Source organism: Callionymus lyra, chromosome 4, assembly GCF_982586985.1.
Source record: "Callionymus lyra chromosome 4, fCalLyr1.hap1.1, whole genome shotgun sequence".
Taxonomy (NCBI): Eukaryota; Metazoa; Chordata; class Actinopteri; order Syngnathiformes; family Callionymidae; genus Callionymus; species Callionymus lyra.
The window spans coordinates 22,126,730-22,146,857 of record NC_141821.1 but is presented as its reverse complement, the minus strand read 5'-3'; the positions used below and the strand labels follow the sequence as shown (position 1 = coordinate 22,146,857).

At 40.2% G+C, this 20,128-nt stretch overlaps 1 protein-coding gene across 2 annotated transcripts in view; it reads right to left on the bottom strand.

Moving 5' to 3' along the window:
- pou6f2 (POU class 6 homeobox 2) overlaps window positions 1-20,128 on the bottom strand; it is a 98,043-nt gene that overhangs the window by 23,737 nt on the left and 54,178 nt on the right. For both annotated transcript variants that reach the window (XM_087789199.1, XM_087789200.1), the window contains exon 5: window positions 900-1,034. In XM_087789199.1, coding sequence (XP_087645325.1) covers window positions 900-1,034 — 135 coding nt within the window. The remainder of the gene's footprint in view (window positions 1-899; window positions 1,035-20,128) is intronic.

Genomic DNA, 20,128 nt, shown 5'->3' with positions numbered 1-20,128 from the left:
ACTGTAAGTAAGTAGAGGGAGGGAGTACTAGGGCTCGGTGGGCTTCTCTCTAATATGTTGCAGTGTGAATGCTTCAATGAGATGATTCATTAGATAGCGACCCACAATGACAAGCGTCATCGTTCAAGCCTTTGGCTACTGATGGAACAATTCTGCAGCCACCCAGTAAATATGACAAGGTCAGCGTTTTTGCAGCGACAGGCACATGTGGATAAGACGGAGAAGGGCTTTTTGTTTATTCCCCCACAAGCTTAATATATGTTGGAGCGGCCACTCGGTTTCAAGCAAACCATCAACTCCGCCTCAAAAGCTCTGATGAACCCACTGTTAACAGACCGACCAGCAGCACTGAGAACATCAGGATCAGAATGGTAATTCAAGAATATTCACCAAGAATATGAACAAAGTTTTGCATAAAAATTAATATCTGTAATATTTCATTATTACAATTGTGACCTTGATGCTTAATGTACTACATACTAATATATATAACATAACAGTCACATTTGTTAAGTAAAAATAATAATATTTTTCTGTTTAACATCTAACACCATGACAATTACATATTTTAGATCTACGTGACACTGATATCACTAGCAGGAGCCGAGGTCTCAAGCAATTTAAAGATTTTTGAAAGGGTAAGATGTAGTCGGTTTAGCTTAACTTGACCATCACGTGACATATGATAGCTAGAGAAAGTTTTTTTCCCAACTGTGCATAAGCATAGCTAGTTGCTAACAGAGTTTGGTTGTAATTTTGAGGTGAAAAGTACTAGTATGTAATATGTAATAAATGCTGTACTAAAGTATTGATCTCCCATTATTGTGCAACGCTTCTATTCCACGACATTCAACAGTCCTGACTTTTTTTCTTAAGCATGCTGTTGGTCTGAGACTCACCTGGCCCTGTGCGTTGGTGACCAGTTGTCCAGTCGCCCCCTGCAGGTTGGACAAGGTGTTGCTAAACACTTGGGAGCTGGCGATGGAACCCATCGCTGCTGCTGCTGCTGCCGCCTGACTGGCCAGAGGATTCATCTGTACAACAACAAAAACAACCATTCATGAGATCACTAAACCTTAGAGTTAAGAGTTAAGACAACATTTTCACAGACGTCACTTTTCAGCTTCGACACCTGGTGTCCAAAACACAACAGTGATGGAGTTAAAAATCCTTCACGAGTGTTTCTTTGGTTGATCGTATCACCACTTTTCAGGCTTTTCTTGACCTTTTATTGGGGTAAACATTTGATTGTCTTTGGGTTGTGATTCTGTCTGGACCCTTTCTTTCTTTTTGAAATGACCTATATTTTATTCAGCTTTTTTGTATAAGGTAAAAAAAAATCACATTATATTTTAAAGGGTTAATTCTCTCTGATATACAGACGTCTTGAAAAGCCATGATGTTAGATAGAGAAAGGTTTGAAAGGTCGTTCTCGGCACCACCATAATACCTCTGAAACTCACTCAAAACATGGGACCTCAAAACCTTGTTGTTTACAGTCTAAAATGGCAGAAATATTTTCATGTGAAAAAGAAAAGTCTCTTCTATCAAATCTAGGCGTGCCAAGTTGTCGTACGGCTCTGGTCATGTATGTTACACCTTGTGACGTATAATTTGTGATATTTCTTCAGCATTTAGATTCTAAAAATCCAGTTGATTCCATTCAACGGCTTCTTATTTTAAATACTGTACCAGCCAATGGTAGATTGACTTGTTCGATTTTCTCATTTGAAAATATTTGGTTGAAATTTATTTTTAAGCGAAACTTCAAATCCGTACCAACTTTATTTTGAAGGGCTCCTGTTGATCTTGGCAGCTGGGTATGTGTTCCTTCTTTGGCTATCTGCAGTGCGGTCTGTGCAGTCCATCATAGACATCCCAAAGGTCTGCGTTTCGGAAACCCAGTGGCAAGCCCGGGAAGGGAAAAGCGGCGAGAACCGAGCGCTGTGAATAAGTGGCCATTTTACCACTGTAAGTGCTTCCTGGGGTCCCCGGTGGCTCCCCGGGCAAAGTCTTTCTACCGGCAAAAGTGGACGTACAGCATCAGCTCTCACAATGGGCCTCAGAAATGTGGCCATGCATCACTGTATCATCAACCGCTTTAATACGCCATACCTACGTGATCCTCCGGCCTCACACTCCGCGGGAACACTGATACCGCACACAAGTCGAGGGAGGTTAGGATCGCGTCTCTACCGCGGCATTAATGCGCTCGTCTGGTCTGGCCTGTGGTTGTGAGTGGATGTGGAGCTCTGCCACATTGCTGAGATTACACAAATAAATCAAGCGAACCTCTTATTAGGGCTCCGAAAATGCACTGCTGATTTGGTTGTACTGCAGCAGAGCAAAGTCTTATTAGGTTGAGTGAGTAGATAAAAGACGGAGAAGAGATGAATCTTCCCAATTACTCAACAGACTGAAGGACTCAGACACACAAAGCTGACCTCCTGTTCTGTGCTGCTTATACTGCTACTTAAACACCACATTTAAAGTCAAAATAAAAGTGCAAAAAAAACCTGTTAAAACCAGCAGAAAAAGTAAACTTTTCCCGGGCTCTCTGCGGGGAATTCTTCAGGCGAGATCACTCAGCTGCCATTCGTCTTTTATCTTTTACCGCACCACCATATATTATTACACTTTCTAAAATCAAATGATGAAAAAATGCCACCGTGCGATCAATACTTTTTCATTGACAGTAAAGGTTAAGCACATTAAGAATGACACTGCATTTGTCTTATGAAATCATATTTCATGTTGGTGGCCTCAAATTGGCCGTGATTGATATTGCCTCCCGACGTCTGAAAGTCATCCAGTTTTTTCTTCGATAATCGCAGAATTGTCTTTTATATGTCCATCGCTCGTCCTTCAGGAGATCTTAAGGTCTCCAAACCTGGATGAAGTTTAACATTTGAGGTTAGAATGTAACAAAATCTGAGTCAATAAGGGCTTCAGGATTAGATTAGAGTCTAAACAAGCAGCACCGGGGTTGTGGTTAGTGCTGGAGTCTCACAGCAGCAAAGTTCATATTGAAGCAACTCTCAGCTCTTTGGGGGGGTTTTCCCTCCGATCGTTCCCCCCCACAAAACATGCAGAGGGTAATTGGTAATTGTAAATAGCTGTCGCTATGTGTGTGAATGGGAGATATTATCTGTCATAGAATAAACATCTTTAACTAAATTAATTCAAGATAAATTCCATACTTTGTTGAAAATTCTTAAAATATGTTCTTTGAAGACAGTCATGTAATATTTTGACCATTTCATACGTGTCATGTTGTGTCTTTTGCCGTGCTTAGACACTGCTTGGCTGCCACCCCATTTTCATCATTTCTCTGTGTATGACGTATGAGAAAAGATGGTCGACAACAAAGTATGGCAAATAAATTTGTGCGCCCTGATTATGAGAACAAATGTGGAGTCAAGACAAAAATGAACCACCACTTGTCTAACAGAGAATGCTAATCCATGGATTGTGGTAAGTAGAGATATTTTGGCAGCTGATTTTCTCACTGGGTTACAACCACAATGGTCTAATGCAATTTAATGGATTTAGAAAGACTGCCTGTATCATTGAATGAAGACCATGTCAAAAAGATATAGGACCAAGAAGATAGCAAATGGTGGAGAAGGCAAACTTGTTGTGGTAATTCCTGATAATAGAAAGAGCCAAAAAAAAGAAGATATAGCATCATAACTACATGTCTTTTGCGCTTGAAACTGATTTTTAAAATGTCTTGACACACATTAGACATTAGCTTAACCCTCTAAGTTTTAGATACTTCGTGGAGAGCACAATGGGTCAAGAAAACTGTGAAGAAATTGGACAAATATTGGATAGTTCAATATTTATTTTTAAGTCAAAGGTCTCTTACAAATGAGGAATAGAATTGTTGTGTTGCATCTAATTTCCTCTGTCTTGCTTTTGACTTTAAATGTTATTTTTGCACCAAGCAGTGTGGTGAACACAGTGGATGAAAGGGTTGACGTCTGCGCACTCCTCATCTCAGTCTAAACTTTTGTTTCTATCTATCCATTCATGTGGAAATAGTACTTTGGGACTGGAGGCGAGTAAAACTGAGGCTATAGATCAAGACCGATAATGTGATCCACTCGGCGAGGTCATTTTGTGCCTGATAGACGGTTAGAGAAGCTTTTAGATGTATTTGAAAGATTATCATTGTGCTCCGTTCGATGACAGACCTTCCAGATGCCGTGTTATTCCCGACAAATCTCCCGGAGAAAAAAAAAAGAGGGCTGAATCTCTCGGCCGCGGGGTAATGCGGCGCCCAGTTGGACGGAGAGCCAGGACTAAAGAGAAGCGAGGCTGTGTTCGACACCTAAACAGGTGATTTTCCGCCACGGTGACTCCTCTTCAAGGCCGCGGCAGGAGGCACGAAATGACAGAGCTGGCCGAGCATTTGTACTGATTGCATGTGTTGGAGGAGATAAACAGTGATCTTCGAGTTTGCAGAGGGCGCATGTTAGCCATTGTGTTGGCTTCTTTTCAATCTCTGAGAGAAAAGGGAGAGCAAACGCCTCACAAACAACCCCGACAAGCAGACCATTTAAGCTATCGAACCAATTTGCTGCATTCAATCGAACCGCTGCAACACTTCTCTCTTTTATGACATGTCTTTGTCGGCATCAAGCTTTTCTTTAATGAAGCTTTATTACCATTAGTTACATGTTTTTGTTGGTTGGTTAACAAAGCACCTTAAGTATTTCTCAAGATATTGATCATGGGGTAAAAATGAGATAATGTAATTTCAGTGGTGGTCTGCATTTCTCTGGATCCAGGCGAACTATTCACTTGTCAAAAACCCTGAAAATTGTAGCTTTGTAGTTCTAATTTAAAACGTTCAAATCAGTGTAAAAAAACAGCTTCCATGTGACTGCAGTGGCAAAATGCATCATTGACAAACCAAATCGTTTTAGGGTTTCTATAAGATGGTTTATAATGTGGTGAACAAAAGTTGTGTCGAACCCCTTTTGGTTTTTGGCTGAATTCCAAATAGTGTAATTCACAATTTCTACTTTTAGCCAAAACAATTTTAATTTATTTGTTTGATGATTTTTGCTGTCAAGTACATGTGAAATAAGGACGTTGGAGGGGGTATGTCTTGTCTCAGTGCTTTTTTGGTTTTGATGTCATTGGATTTTAAGTGTATTTTAAGCAGAATAAAAAACAAAACAAATGATGGTATGGTCTCAAGAAGTTCTCGTCCAGTGGTCCACCTTTATCATGTTAACAGCAATATCGGACTGCTATAAAATTGTTCTAAATTTTAACAGTCCGATATCGCAGAAAGGGTTTAAAAAATTATGTTTCACAGTGCAACAGTATAAAGTATCAACACTGTATTGAGTCAATTCACAATTGAAACATCTATTCAGAATAAATGTATTTAAAATAACATACAAACATGTTTCCCTTTTACCTAAAGCTCCTTAAATCCACCACATGAAATAGGGAACAAACCTTTGGTTTAAGTTACCATACATGATTATAAAGGGTCTTATACTCTTCTATAAGACCCTATAATTTCTTTATAATGTAAAATGAATAGGCTTCTAATGCATTAGATAAGACATCCATACAAAGTGTAACCATTGTTTTTATATAATTGTGATTGTGAACAACTATTTCAGTGCATTAGCAATTCTTCTTCTTCTCTTTCTGCTCGGAAAATATTCAACTAAGTTTATCTTCTTTCTTCTCTGTAAACATTTTGTGTTATTGCTTTCTTTAAAAAAGAATAACATCATAATAGAACCCTAAATATTCAATACTTTTTTTTATGGTATCCTCTTAACTTAAAGAGATATAACGATACACTGTGATACTGATCGCATCACATAAGTTACACAGTTTGCGGATAAAACTCGGGACATCATTTAAAAAAAACAACTCTTCTTTCCATTAACTGCACATCATCCAGGCCAGCGACCTTAAGAAGAAATAAATGTTTATGACCAGGCCGCTAAAATGGTTTAACCTGATTTCCCTCTGCTTAGAATATCAACGCTGCAGAATAAAAACTCTGTCGCCGGTTTGACCCCCAAGATCACCTGAAGCGCCGACCCGTGTAATTTCTAGAATTGAGTGGATGAACTGAGCTGCTGTGCCAACCTTAAAAATGTCTCGACTCAAACGAAGCAGTTTATTTTTTTTCTTTCCATGTGGCTGTTAAAAGCAGAGTCGCCTCTCTGCCCCCTCGGAGGTTCTCACAACAAGAGCAAAGATGAGCGGTCAAAGCGACGACATCGGAGGTCTGGAGATTAGTCGCTTCAGTCGGGTCTTCGAGTTATTTTTCTCTAAGGTTGAACATGGAAGTGTGAGAATAACGACAGCGAATATACCGGCGACTCAACTGATGAAACACTATCGAGCGACACATTATACAGCAGAGCTTCTTCTACATTCTAAAGTACTTTACTGAGGTGTTTGAGGGGTCCTAAGATAGTGGGGAGTTGCTCTGTCCAAAACTGGTTCTGGGTCTTAAATATTATCATTTTCTTGACAGGTCACATATAGTCAGAACACTCACATACACATATATGCACAACTGTTTGGAGTCTTTGAAGGGTAGACCTGAGGTGGCATCAAACCGGATTCAAACCCTCAACCCCCATTTTAACACAATGCACAAGGGACACATCTGGCCCCTGGAGACATTTAATGTACCTTACACCTTACTGTTTTAGTTGTAAAAGTTGAGGTTAATGTTGATATAGTTACCTTTAAAGACACCAATGTTTAAGATAAGTTAAGGAACCAATTTAATCTCTTTCAGCAATTATACCAGTACAAATAAAATCTGAGATGCCTCAGATATAGAAACCTTTTTAAGGATTTTTGCGATGCTATATATTAAAAAAATGTATCTGGAAGACCCTGATCTCTTTCTAAGTGTTCTTACTTCTCTTCCTGCCACTCTTCCCCCTCTCCCTCCATCCCCATGTCTCTCTTCTCTCCCTCCCAGCAGGTAAAAAAGAATACCATTAACACAGAGTCAGGTTGTGCTCAAGGTTTCTGTGACTCAATGTGAATCGCTGGTGTCTTGGGACGAGTGCGATGATTTTAAACTTCAAATAAATTCGATTTAATAATGTAGATCTGATTTAATTTAATCATATTTTTCTTTGTTTATTGTTTGTCTGGGTTTACAGGAAGGAAAACATTTTTGAATTGTGTATTGTTTAAAAAAAAAAAAAGTGTTTCTAAGATATTTTATTCAAGACTTCATCAATATAAAAATACATAATAATTAATTACATTACTTTTGTTTGTTTTATTGGAATTTTGTCTCATACATGTCGTCCGCTAAAATATACACAAAGTGGATTTTTCTGTTCCTCTCACTGGCTCTAAAAGTCTGTGGACAATGAATGGAACCCTGAGAAGTTTACAGATTCTACTGCTTAAAGTCCTTTCTATTAGAAGTCTCTGGTGTCTGCTGTGACCTCACACCTCCGTGTCGTCCTGCTCCTTTGCCACGCTGGACTGAATGTAATCAGCTGTGACATGAGAAAACACATTGTGTATCTGTCAGGCTTCTTTCCCCGACAGTCCTCCGCTGACTCTCCTCCCCCCCCCGAAATCGGCCTCCTGTCCACCTCCCTGCCTCCCCTAACTCACGCCCACTGTGCTTATGAACATCAAAATGCCATTAGGCCCTCAAAAACACCTCCGGTCCCTTGGTTGGCGGGGGCCTGGTTCATGGTCGTGCACTCTGAGCCCGTCGGGCTCCGATGATTTCTCACCACTGGGCCTCTGCTCCGGTGCAGACAAAGACTAGAAACAGTGGCATTTGAGAAATAAAAAGAAAAGTATCGGGAAGTGAACAACAGACAGAACGACTAGGGAAGATAAGACCCCACGAAACACAATAACGTTCACGTCCGCTGAGGGTCGGTCAACGTAATTGCTTAAAGGCGGCGGCGAAGGTGTCCGGAGCGACGTGAGCGCTAATGGAGTGATGTCATGTGAAATGCCAGAATGACAGCTGGTTAAACGGAGGAGGTTTGGCTGATCAAATGAAATGCATTAAGTCCAGGAAATGGATGTCGCAGGAATGGCCTATATCTAATGAGGCGAAATGCAAATGAAGGAGGAAAAGAGTCGTGAAAACGTTGAAACTAACTATAAAGGGATGATGGAGTGCCGGACAGTGGCCGTCAATCTCCCCGCTCATTACCTTCATGTGGAATTAACAGCAGCTTTAATCATTACATAAAATCTGCTTCAACCCATTTGTTGATAATTGTGAGTCGGGGAGGTTCAGAGGGGGTTCTTTGTCATCCATCACCGCACTATATTTCCTCGGGACACGCGAGTAAAAAGTTATATGACATTCCTCTCAGGATTTTTTTTTCTTCCCCCCAGAATGATGTATAATATTTAGCTGTTTCCCGTTGTATTAAATGTGAAAGCGCAGGGTGATTAAGTGTCCGGAGGAAAGTGCTGACCGCTCCGGCTCGTGATCTGACACATCTGGTGCAGTTATTTCTGTACCAGTGAACGATGAGTCGCAGTAAATCTACGGATGCTTTTCAGGACTCCACGAGTCGCCTCGCACTTTGGTCCCGTGAGGAGATTTGAAATAAAACCTCAGGAGCCACAAAGTCAAGGCCACGAGGAATTATGAAGAGAGAGTGTGTTCATCTAAAGCCATGGTTTAACGCAAATGTTTAGACGAAAAGATCAGGGCCCGAAAAGATCAAACTCGGGGCCCACCAAGTCATTATATGTGGCCCCGCTGGATTGATTATTAGATAGAAAATTAATATTCATGTAAATATGGTTAACTATACAGATTACAGTGTTAAAGATAAAGTAAGGACCAGAGGTTGTGGATGTCTACAATTATACAGTTATTTTTATTAATAAAACTGATGTTGAAGGAAAGATAAATAAGATTAAGCCTCAAAGATTTGTTTGCAATCACTCAAACTGTTCAAAGAGTTTGGCCGCTTGGCGGATCAAGTCCGACACACCAGCCCGACAGTCTCTGGGGTACGTTCACAGACGTGGGAAACAGCAGCATTACAGGGAAATGCAACAACTCCGACATCTAAAGCTTAGATAAAAATAAATATGGACATAATAAAGATTTTCAGACTTTTAACCTATCAATTCCCCTTGTTATATAACCCGTAATGTTACTTCAACAGAAAACATCCTGCCTGGTGCAAATATCATCCTGCTATTAGCACCCGATCTGGAGCTTGTAATCCATGCATTTGTTTCTTCTCGTTTGGACTATTGTAACAGTTTATTTTTATGTCTTAACAAGAAGGAGCTGTCTCGCCTGCAGTTAATACAAAACTGAGCAGCGAGAATTCTGACCTTCTCTAGTAGAAGAACTTACATTTCCCCGATCCTTAAAACTCTTCACTGGCTGCCAGTTTCTTTCAAGATCCATTTTAAAATTCTGGTTCTTACTTTCAGAGCTATTCATGGTCAGACTCTTCCTTACATCAGTGATCTGATCCAGCCTTACACCCCAGCTCGGGCTCTGAGGTCTGTGGATCAGAATCTACTGATGGTTCCTGAACACAGTTCAGGACCAGAGGAGAGAAATCTTTCCAGACTGTTGCTCTTAAGCTTTGGAACGATCTTCCTCTCTCTCTGTGTTTGATGATCTACTGACTCCTTCAAGAAACATCTTAAGACATTCTTATTTTTGCAGGCTTTTTCTTAACTTTCTTGTGACTGCTGTGTTCGTCTTATGTGTCTTGTCCTTTTGAAAGTATATATTTTAACTGTGTATTGTTTTTGATTGTTTAAGCACTTTGTGACCCTGGTCTAGGAAAGGGGCTTTACAAATAATTGTTACTTACTTACTTAGCTATCCTACGCTATGAAGCGTGATGCTGGTGTGAGGTCAATATCCAAGCATTTACTGGGGAGATTGCAGCACGACATAGCGTGGAAATTCGCTTTGCATGTGAACGTACAGTAAGAGAGGGGCCACATATTCATCTAAGGCCCGTTAACAGTTGAACTGGTAGCCTGGGGACCAAGTCATTTTATGTGGCTCTCTGAATGGTTGGCTCTTTTTATTTAATGTTCATGTTGATATAATGACAGTGTATAATATAAGCTCATAACATACAGTAGCTTATCTATGTTGAAAGGAAATATTTTTTGGTGAGTATTCCATAGAGGAGGACGAATACAAACATAAATAAGATATATTGAGTATTCAAAAAATTCTTCCAGGCTTGTCATTACTTTTTCGAACAGATTGGTAAATATACATTTTGTTTGGCTCGCGACAGCTAAAATGTGGACCTTTGTGTGACACACGTCTAAGGTCACCAACCTCATTTGTGGGTCCAAAGAGTACCGACAGAATGCCGACAGAGAAAAAGGATTGAATCAAGCTTCATGTGCAAAGTTTCATCCAGAGTCATGGAAGTAAAAACAGTTTGAGCTAGTTTATTAACTGATAGCTAGTTAGGACTGTTTTGTTGCAGTTACATTTTCAATGTACCATACTACTTCAAGCTCAGTCCCTAGTCCCTCACCCTAGGATGGGGTCTATTCTTTTTTCGGTTGACTCTCTGTCACAGAATCAGGGGGTTCTGATCCTCATCCCTGGCATCTGCTTACCATTTTTTTGTATACTGTAGTTTATCATTACTTCAATTTAAAAATGGTTTGTTACTCATTACTTACTGCTTAACTCAGGACTAGAGTTTCTGTACTTTTAAAGTAACAAGTAAAAAAAAAGTAATAACTAAAGTAACTTTTGAAAGAAGCCCTTATGAAGATGTACTTGTCCACTTCAGATCTTCAGTGTTATCTTGAGCTCCCTGCTGTCAAACGCTAAACCCGGTAAAACAAAAAACAAATGTCTTGCTTGCAGAACTTAATCATCAGTCGGGGTCCACTCCAACCATTAGTTTTCATTTGGGAGGAAATGGCATCTCTTTTCACGGTGCTGTTGTTTGACATATAAAAACAGGATTTGAATGACTTTAATATCCTTCTAATCAATGTCCAGTGATCTTTTGATGTCCTCAATTCAATATAGGAAGGGTCATCCTTTGCCGCAGCTTTATAAACACAATAAAGGTAAATGATTACTCTTCACCGTGGTGTCCAAAAATATGGTCAGTAATGAAGAGAAATGGAGGAGTTTGAGGGGGAGGCCTGTCATGTGTCATTGGCCAACTGTGGGCCTGAAGATTAATCACGACGAGAGGGGCTCTGTGGCTACGATGTGGTCACCCTTGATCGATAAACCCTCCCTCTTCCCTCCCGCCCTCCCTCCCTTGTCTCTCTGCTTCACTGTCTCCTTCTTGCTTTAAAAATATACACTGCTTGGCACAAGCCAGATCAGCATAAGCGGACTGATGAATCGATGTCATTCACGGCAATATGTTCGATTGATCCGGCAAGTTTGGACTCCCGATGGTGGCCAAAAAAAAGTCTCTTCATGTGTCCTTTAAACCATCACTTTGGCCGTATCACAGTCATGCAAAACGTTCCTCACAGAGCGGCGAGGCAGAGCCGTCTAAACAGGCTCCATTCATTACAAAAGGGTCGTGTCTTTTCTCGACACGACTGAAAGGGCCGAAGAGGAATTTTTTTTCCGCTGATATTCTGCAGGGACTTTTGACTGGGTCTATGAGGAGGGCATAATGCAATAACATTGCATTAAAAGGATCTTTCTTTTCCAGCGTGGCAGCTCTGCACGGTTGTGTTCCTTGTGTGAGACCAGTGCTCTGTTTGCGGTCACTAATGGCCATCAGAAAATTACAGGCAGTGGAATCGCGCCCCGCGGGGGGACTGGCCTCCTCAGCGGAGCGGAGCACTTAGACGGTGTCTGGGAGGCTGCCGGAGGAGGAAGGGGGGAACTCAATGTCACAACCCTGACTCATAATTAAAGAAACCCTATTCCTTATCCACTGATAGTCGAGCCCTCGTTTGGCGAGCCGTCTCAGGGCTCCGGTGTGGGCGACTAATGCACGCTGGCCCGAGCGTGGTCACGTGGGCAGTCTTTCTGCTGCCTGCCTGGAGAATAACCCGGCCTGGTCGAGGAGGAGATCATACCTCCGGATGAAAAGGAAGAATCAATGCGGGAGCGTCTCGAAACCGAGTCGGACCAAAAGAGTCAAACGTGTTGTGGGTGATATTCTAAATGAAAAAAAAAATACATCTTTTCACTAGTTAAGGCCAGGAACCTTTTAAAAAATATATATTTTCACTTCAAGAAATAGGTGATCTCATTGATGTATAGATGTATAGATGTATAGATGAATAGATGTATAGATGTATAGACCGACAGACAATCTGACAAGTGGAAAAACAGATAGGTGGATGGGTAGACGGACGGATGGAGGATAGAAAAATAGACAGAAAGACAGGATGGATGGATGGACGGATGTATGCATGGACAAATTAAGGATTTAAAGATGAATGAATATACAAATGGATGAATAGACGGAAGGATAGATGGATTGACGAATGGAAGGATGGATAGGTAGATAGATGGATGTTGGATGGATGGATGGATGAATGGATGGATAATAGGTATATATATGGATTGATAGATTAACTGATGAATGGATGAATGGGTAGGTAGACGGATAGATTGATTGATGGACGGACAGTGATGGATGGATATGTAGTTAGATGGATGGATGAATGGATGGATAGGTTGATAGATAGGGGGATTGGTGAACAGATGGAAGGATGGACAAACAGACAGATGGATGGATTAGTATGTAAATAGATGTATAGATGTATGGATGAATGGATGGATAATAGGTATATATATGGATTGATAGATTGACTGATGGATGGGTGAATGGGTGGGTAGACAGATAGATTGATTGACGGACGGACAGTGATGGATGGATATGTAGTTAGATGGATGGATGAATGGATGGATAGGTTGATAGATAGGGGGATTGGTGAACAGATGGAAGGATGGACAAACAGACAGATGGATGGATTAGTATGTAAATAGATGTATAGATGGATAAATGGATGGGTGAATTGATGGATTGATGGATGGATGGATGGATGGATGGATGGATGGATGGATGGATGGATGGATGGATGGATGGATGGATGGATGGATGGATGGATGGATGGATGAAGGAACGAATGGATCTATGAAATGCAAGATGGATGGATGGACAAAAACCTACAAATTGAGAAATGGATGAATGGTGGGCGGAATAGTTGTATAGATAAGGTGATAGATGTATGTATAGAAAATGAATGGATGCAAAGGATAGAGAGGTGGATAAACGTATAGAAAGATAGATAGATATACAGATCAAAATCCAGAGGGAACTCCAAATCTACATCTCATTATCATCTCCTGAAAGTGTTATTGGAATCGTTTTTAGTCGTTTTCTTAACAAAACAAGCAGACAAACGCTTTAGTGGTAAGTTTTAGGTCATGTCGTTGATAGTAATTACTATTAAGTCTAAACATTAGGAGATGCAGTGCACATGCCAGGCCTACTTTCTACTTTACAATACAATTTGACCTTCAAATGACGTCTTAATTCCGCCACATTTCACATCATCTGGACTCTATGAATAATCTCACGAAGGTGTCACAGAGTGAGTGTGACATTGGTGACATGACAGGTGACGTATTTAAATAGAAAAATAGCTTCCACATCCGTATGTTTCTCTTTAAAGACAATTTTCCAAATGATTACTCTGACATGAGGTGAATTGAAGTCGCTCGCCTGATTATATATTCATGGCTCATCGTTGGTCCTTAAGTCTGTAGATTTCCCTTCTGCCTAATCCCTCATTTGGAGTAAATAAAAGTGGTAGAGCTGTCATGGTCAGGTTGTTTTCCTCATTCTGCTCTCCAGCGTTACAATTATTCATATGAAATGTGCTGCTGTTGATGGGCAACAGTCTTATTTTCTGCTTCAGTCAACAGTGCACATTTGTATTTCTAAATTGTGCAGAGCTTGTTATGTAAGGCAATTTTCTGCCTTCTTAAGAGCCCGATCTCCTGCACATTAATGAGAGGCTGAGCCCGAGGCCTGCAGGAGCTTTAGGACCAGCAGTCGACCAGACAAACTGCTCACACGCAGCAATTATGCTGGGATGTTTCAGAGCAGGTGCTTGACTTCAGAGAATCTAATCATTAGAACCAACCCAACACAGCAGTTGTGGGACTATTTTTGTTTTTAAATACAGGGAAAATCTAAAGTCAGAAATATTCAACTGTAGCTGGAACTTTGAGAACTTCATCCCAATGTATTCATTAGATGAATATCGGGGCATAATAACCTACATGACTTCTATTATCACAGTTTTCTCTCTTGCTAATTTTTTTTTTTTAAAGCTGTGTACTTGTGTTTTTTTTAAAGTGTGTTGTTGCCACAACGAAAAAGGAAAAAGTGTCACTTAATTACTAAAGAAATATATTTAATCAAAATCGCAACTCTTTGTGATTTAAGTTACATATCAAATATTTAAAACTCTTTCAAATTCCTTTTATTGATTTAAAAAATATATATATATATATATTTTATAAAATTATGTTAATAATCTTAAAATAAATATTAGCTTTTAAGTGATGGTTCGATTTACGCTACACTTAAAAACTTTTATTCCAATGTCTTCATTTGTGAGTTTCTTGGACCCAATCTTTTAAAAAAAAGACTTAAATGATTAAACTTTTTTGTTTTATATTGAAAATATTTAAATAACTAAATACTTTTTGGAAAACATCTAATCATGAAGAAAAAACTCCACGTACTATAAATTATTTACTGAATAACTTCCTGAACAAATAAAAACTTCTCTACAAAAACAGAAATCAATATGATTTTATTTACATTAATAATAAGTAAAATGCATCTTGGTTTGTCAGAGTTTTGACAGGAATGTCTCATGTTATTGACTACTTTAGATGAAAAAAAAAAACGACAATATATGTCATTTTTTTAATCAATGTACTTGATTTAAGTGATCTTTATTAAAAGACCATAGAGGACAGTGAAAGACAACAATCCTTTCTCCTCGGGCCACATCAGAGTGACCGTGATTGAACGTCGGCGATGACGGCTGTTCCTCTAAAGTAGACATAAGTGTAGCTGATCTGGAAAATCAATTAATCCACGCTCGCGGCTCCTTTAATAGCCGTCTTAATAGAATGGCGGGGAGTGGATTTTTTTTTTTTCGGGGCGGGTGACGTCGACGAGAGTGCACTGCGGCGGAAAACGGTGACACCGATGTGTGAAGAGGCCTCGGCTGGAAGGGGGTGAGGGAGCGGGTGAGGGAGCGGGTGAGGGAGCGGGTGAGGGTCCCTCTAAAGGCCGGCGTGGTTTACACCCGCTGACCTTGAGGCTTCTAATGAAAGCCGATTGCTGAGGAATGGTGAGCGAGAGTGAAGGCAGGAAGGTGAAGCCGACGGTTGAGGTAATTGCAGCACTTGTTGGGATGTTGGGGTTCAGTCGGAGGAGGAGAGAGATGTCCGCGGACAGTAAATTGTTGGGGGGGGGAAGGCTCGCCCCGGAGGCTGTGATTACCCTCACGAGAGTGGACGGAGAGTGGAGAGAGGGCCTCGCTCCGACTGCAAAAAGGGGAGTTGAGACGGACACGCAGACAGACAGGAGGTGACGGAGCAGGGAGACGGGACATCTCCTCGCGAGGTCAGAGGGCGATAGAGCACACCGACGACAGGACGGTCGTGGCAGAAGACGCTGAAAACGATTGTCTTCCTCAATTAGTCGACAACTCGGATCAGTAGATAAACGAGGGTTTCAATCCCTGAGCTCCCTGTTTTCCCCCGAAGGCGTCACATGATCTGAGAGGAGGAGCCGGAGATCACACTCTGGTCTGCTTCTTCTTTAAAGTCCAATTTCTTGTCGATGTCACCTCAACTGGCGGATCTTTTTTTTGGCTTCTCAAAATTCATCCAGAATGTTCTAAATGTCAAAATACATCCCTAAATTGGTTTGACGTATGAATAGATTTGTAAGTATGTGTGGATACAATATCAGTTCTTACACATTCCACATTCTTTTTTTGAAAGCAGTAAATGGAACTCAAATCTTTCTTTCCATTTTTGGGACGAATTTGACAAGATTCTACAATTTAAAGGCGTTTTACTAAGTAAACCCCCCCCCCACATTCTAAAGAAAATCGTAAGTAAAAAAATCCATAAATGTCTCGGGACACATGACCTTTCGGTATAACACCAAATTAAAATCTAGTACCAACAACCATTTGTCTTCTCCAACAGCCAGAGAGATGGGAAGACGAACACAGAGACAGGAATGAGTTTTAAGAAGTAAAAAAAAAAACCCTTACAGTACATGATCCAGGAGCGGAAGTCACAGCTTATTGTAATGACTGGATAGAAGTTAAACTTGGGCAGAGACTGCTCTGCACCTTTGGAGGCTTGAATACTCGACGTGACGCGTCAGTTAACATGTTAATCAACTGATTAATTGAAACAATTATAATCAAAATGTTAATTTTCCACATTAATCGCATTAATTATGATGCAAGAACATCAGTACAAAACAACTTGGATCAATATTGAAACACAAGAACTAAAATAACTTTATTTCCTTCTTCTATATTTTATTTTAATTTAATTTTAACTGTATTCCTGATTTCAAAAATAAAAGTCAAGTGGTCACACAGAGAATGGGGTACAGTAGGTAAAAGTGTATGATTGGTAGTGTTTTAATTTTCTCCATTCTGTGCTTGTAAAGTATACAAACACAACATATCTGGACAATAAAAACGACATAACCTATTGTCATAATGATCGGAAAATAAATCTGAATTTAAGAAGTTGATTCAACTTCCATTTTTTGAGTCATTTGTTCAACAATATTTCAAGATTTCATGTTTTTAAGGGGTCAATATACTTTTATTAGAGGTTCTATGGAAGAAGTTTTGCAAAATAAACTTATTTTCTTTAAAAAAAAAAAAAAAGACAAAGTACAGCTTTAAATGTAATTCATTGGGACACATTTTAGTGTCTCTCTCATTTTAGTGTATCTCTCTCTCTCTCTCTCTCTCTCTCTCTCTCTCTCTCTCTCTCTCTCTATATATATATACACATATTATTTATTTATATAGATACATAGACTATTAGACATTATTTAGGGAAAAAAAATAATACCCAATATAAAGCACTGAAATATGACCTTATGGTCTGGTGACTTCTGTTTATATCTAACCCTAACCACTTAAAAATACCAACAAGAAAATGCGTCAATAAGGTACAGTAGTAGAAAAGGCTTCAATAAAAAGGGGTTGGAAGTTGTTAATGAAAACAGAGGCATCATCAGGCGTGAGGTCTTACTCAGCACTTCAGGATTGGGTTCATAATGTCACCCTTGCCAGCTGTTTGAGGCTCAGATAAACAGATCAGGAAGGCAAAAAAGAAGCGTCTAATTGCGCAGCTGTGGGTGGCGCGGCGGGTCAGGAGGCTGCCGGCGTATAAACCGGAATAAGAGGCTGATAGTCTGGCCTAAGCTTCCCGCTGCCACGGATCAGTATGTAGCGACTCTCCTCCCCGGAGCCGCGGCTGATGTAACTCACTGGAGTGGCAAATTACACCAGACCTACAGCTGTAGCCCGACATTATGATTAATTTGATCAGTAATTTCTCCTGTTTTTCATTTTAATCGCCGCGACCATTCTGCTGTGGCAGGTCTTTCAGATCTAATTAAGATCAATTCCGGTGTAACAGTCTTGGCGAGCGCCTTCGCACCCCCCCACCACCACCACCCACCCCCGTCAAATCCCCGAGCTCTCCCGGCGTGGAGAAAACCCGCGGCTCTAATCAATCAACTCCCGGCAAAAAAGCGGCGAGCGTCCACAATCAGCACATTAACACACTTAAGCAAATTTCATAATCTCTGCCAGTCTATTTGTCATCGCAGTGGTGGCGCGTCCAGGCCTCTCACTGTATTAGTCACTGCCACCGGCACACACCGGTCTGGAGAGGGCGCTCAAGAGCCCGGATTACAGAAATGAGTATTAGTCAATATGAAATGAGTAATGCATGTACATACCTACTGACATTTAATCTATTTAAAACCTCTTTTTTTAAAAAGATTATTGCTTTTATAAATCTTAGTTAGTATTGCAGGGAAGCACTAGCTCACTAGAAAAGCACTCTGGGAGGACATACCTCTGCCAAGGAGCTTATTTCCTGTGATAGAAAAAATCTTTAAAAACAGATGTTGGTTTTTAATGATCATTTTCAGAAACGATATTTTGGTGTATCATGTTAACACTGGATCAGTTAATTAATGGGAATTTGGAGGTGGAAACACCTTAATATTGGTAACTACTTGAATATACCCAAGACCTACCCAGACTGGTCAGGGTAAGGGTAGGTTTTTTGTTTTGTTCTAAACAGAGTCTTATGGCCATACACACGAATGAGGAATTATTAATGACTTTCCTGGATCTTGATGGAACCAAAGAGGGAAGAAAATAAGTGGATTATTTCCCAAAAAATTACTTTTCATTTATAGTTCCATAACAAGAGTTTTTAAATCTTCTCCATGTTTGTGTTGTACATAAATATAGAATTACAAGTAGAAATTAAATTTGGGATCAACACAAAAATAACTTAATATTAAAATAAAAACAAAGTTCTGTATTTGTAGAAATGTTACAGAATATGTTCAACAAATAGTACTTTATTTACTCCACTAGGGATTCCCTGTAATATGTAAAACATTTATCATCATTTACTTATTGATGAGGAGTTGTTAACGATGAGTGACAACCAACCAATATTAGTCTCTGCTGCAGCCGCTCAGTAAAAAGGTGAATTCTGATATTTATATCTTTACTTTGTGTTTTCATTTTCTCCCAAGATGTCCCAACTGTATACTATTCAATTCAGTTACATTTTTAAAATATCAAATCAAAACAATGAAATCTCATGTTAAAAATCTCATAAGATAAGACAAAGAACTTCTTTTAAAATGGGCAGAAACCTCAAGCAGAACCAGACTCGGTGTGAATGGTTTTCTGGTGCCTCATTATAAATTACATATAGATTTTATATTATATTATTTTAAATTATATATAAATGATAGTTTTAACAAACCACAGGTTTTTTATTATATGTTTGTAATTCTTATATTAATTTGGAAAATTCCTAATTTAATTTTTCAATGTATTTACTTCCCCGCGCCAATCCCAGCTACCTTGGAAAAATACAATCACAATCACTCTTCTGGGCGATAATTCAATTTAAAAGCAAACAGGTTGGCGAAGGAAGGAATACAAACTCAAGCTGGAATCGTCATCAGTGATTCCTGCTCTCACGACCCGGCGACATCCTTAACTTGAACTCTTCATTAGAATGTTTTCTTGTTGAGGCTCCATGACTCTGTGGGTTTGCATTCTGACGATAACGGGCTGAATAATGAACTTTGTGTGGAGGCTAGAAACACCAGGGACATCATTATTACAGAGGATTTGCACCGTTTACAAAAACGCTCTCTGGAGGACTGAATTAAGACTATGACTTGGAACGTAATGAGTATCTGTTGCTAGCTTTAATTTCGGGCCGAGTCGCGGCCGGTTAAGTCCGAGGGCGAGATCTACTTAATTGCATTATGGTGATAATGAAGGGGGACCGGGGACCACGACGACGGGACACAAATGCTCTTTTGTTTGTCACAGACGTAAAATCCAATCATTGATCTGAGCCGTGAGAAGCTAACGCTAGCCTCTCATCCCGTTGCGAGGCCTGTCCTTGGGACGAGGAGGGAAAGTAAACCCCTTACGTCCACCACACGTCTCATAATCCTATTTGATGAGCCAATATCCTAATGACACCTGATGGGGCCTCTTTTGCTCGGCCCCTCGGCGGAGGCCCCCGCCCTCGGCCCGACATAATCAGTTTGGCTAAAGGAGGCACTTTTCTACACAAACACGCGTTGTAAGAAAAGGTCAGCGCAGGAATAATCCTCTCCCTGGCGTGTGCGACTTTAATGGTATCAAAGTGGCCGTAAGGAGGGTCTTTAGAACGCTTTCAGAACATTTGCTATCGCGGTTTTTTAGGTTTAAATGTTCGGATGATGTCTCCATTTTGACCCAAGACTTCTCCTCAGAGAAGCCTCTGAATTCCTTTTGAAAGATTCTG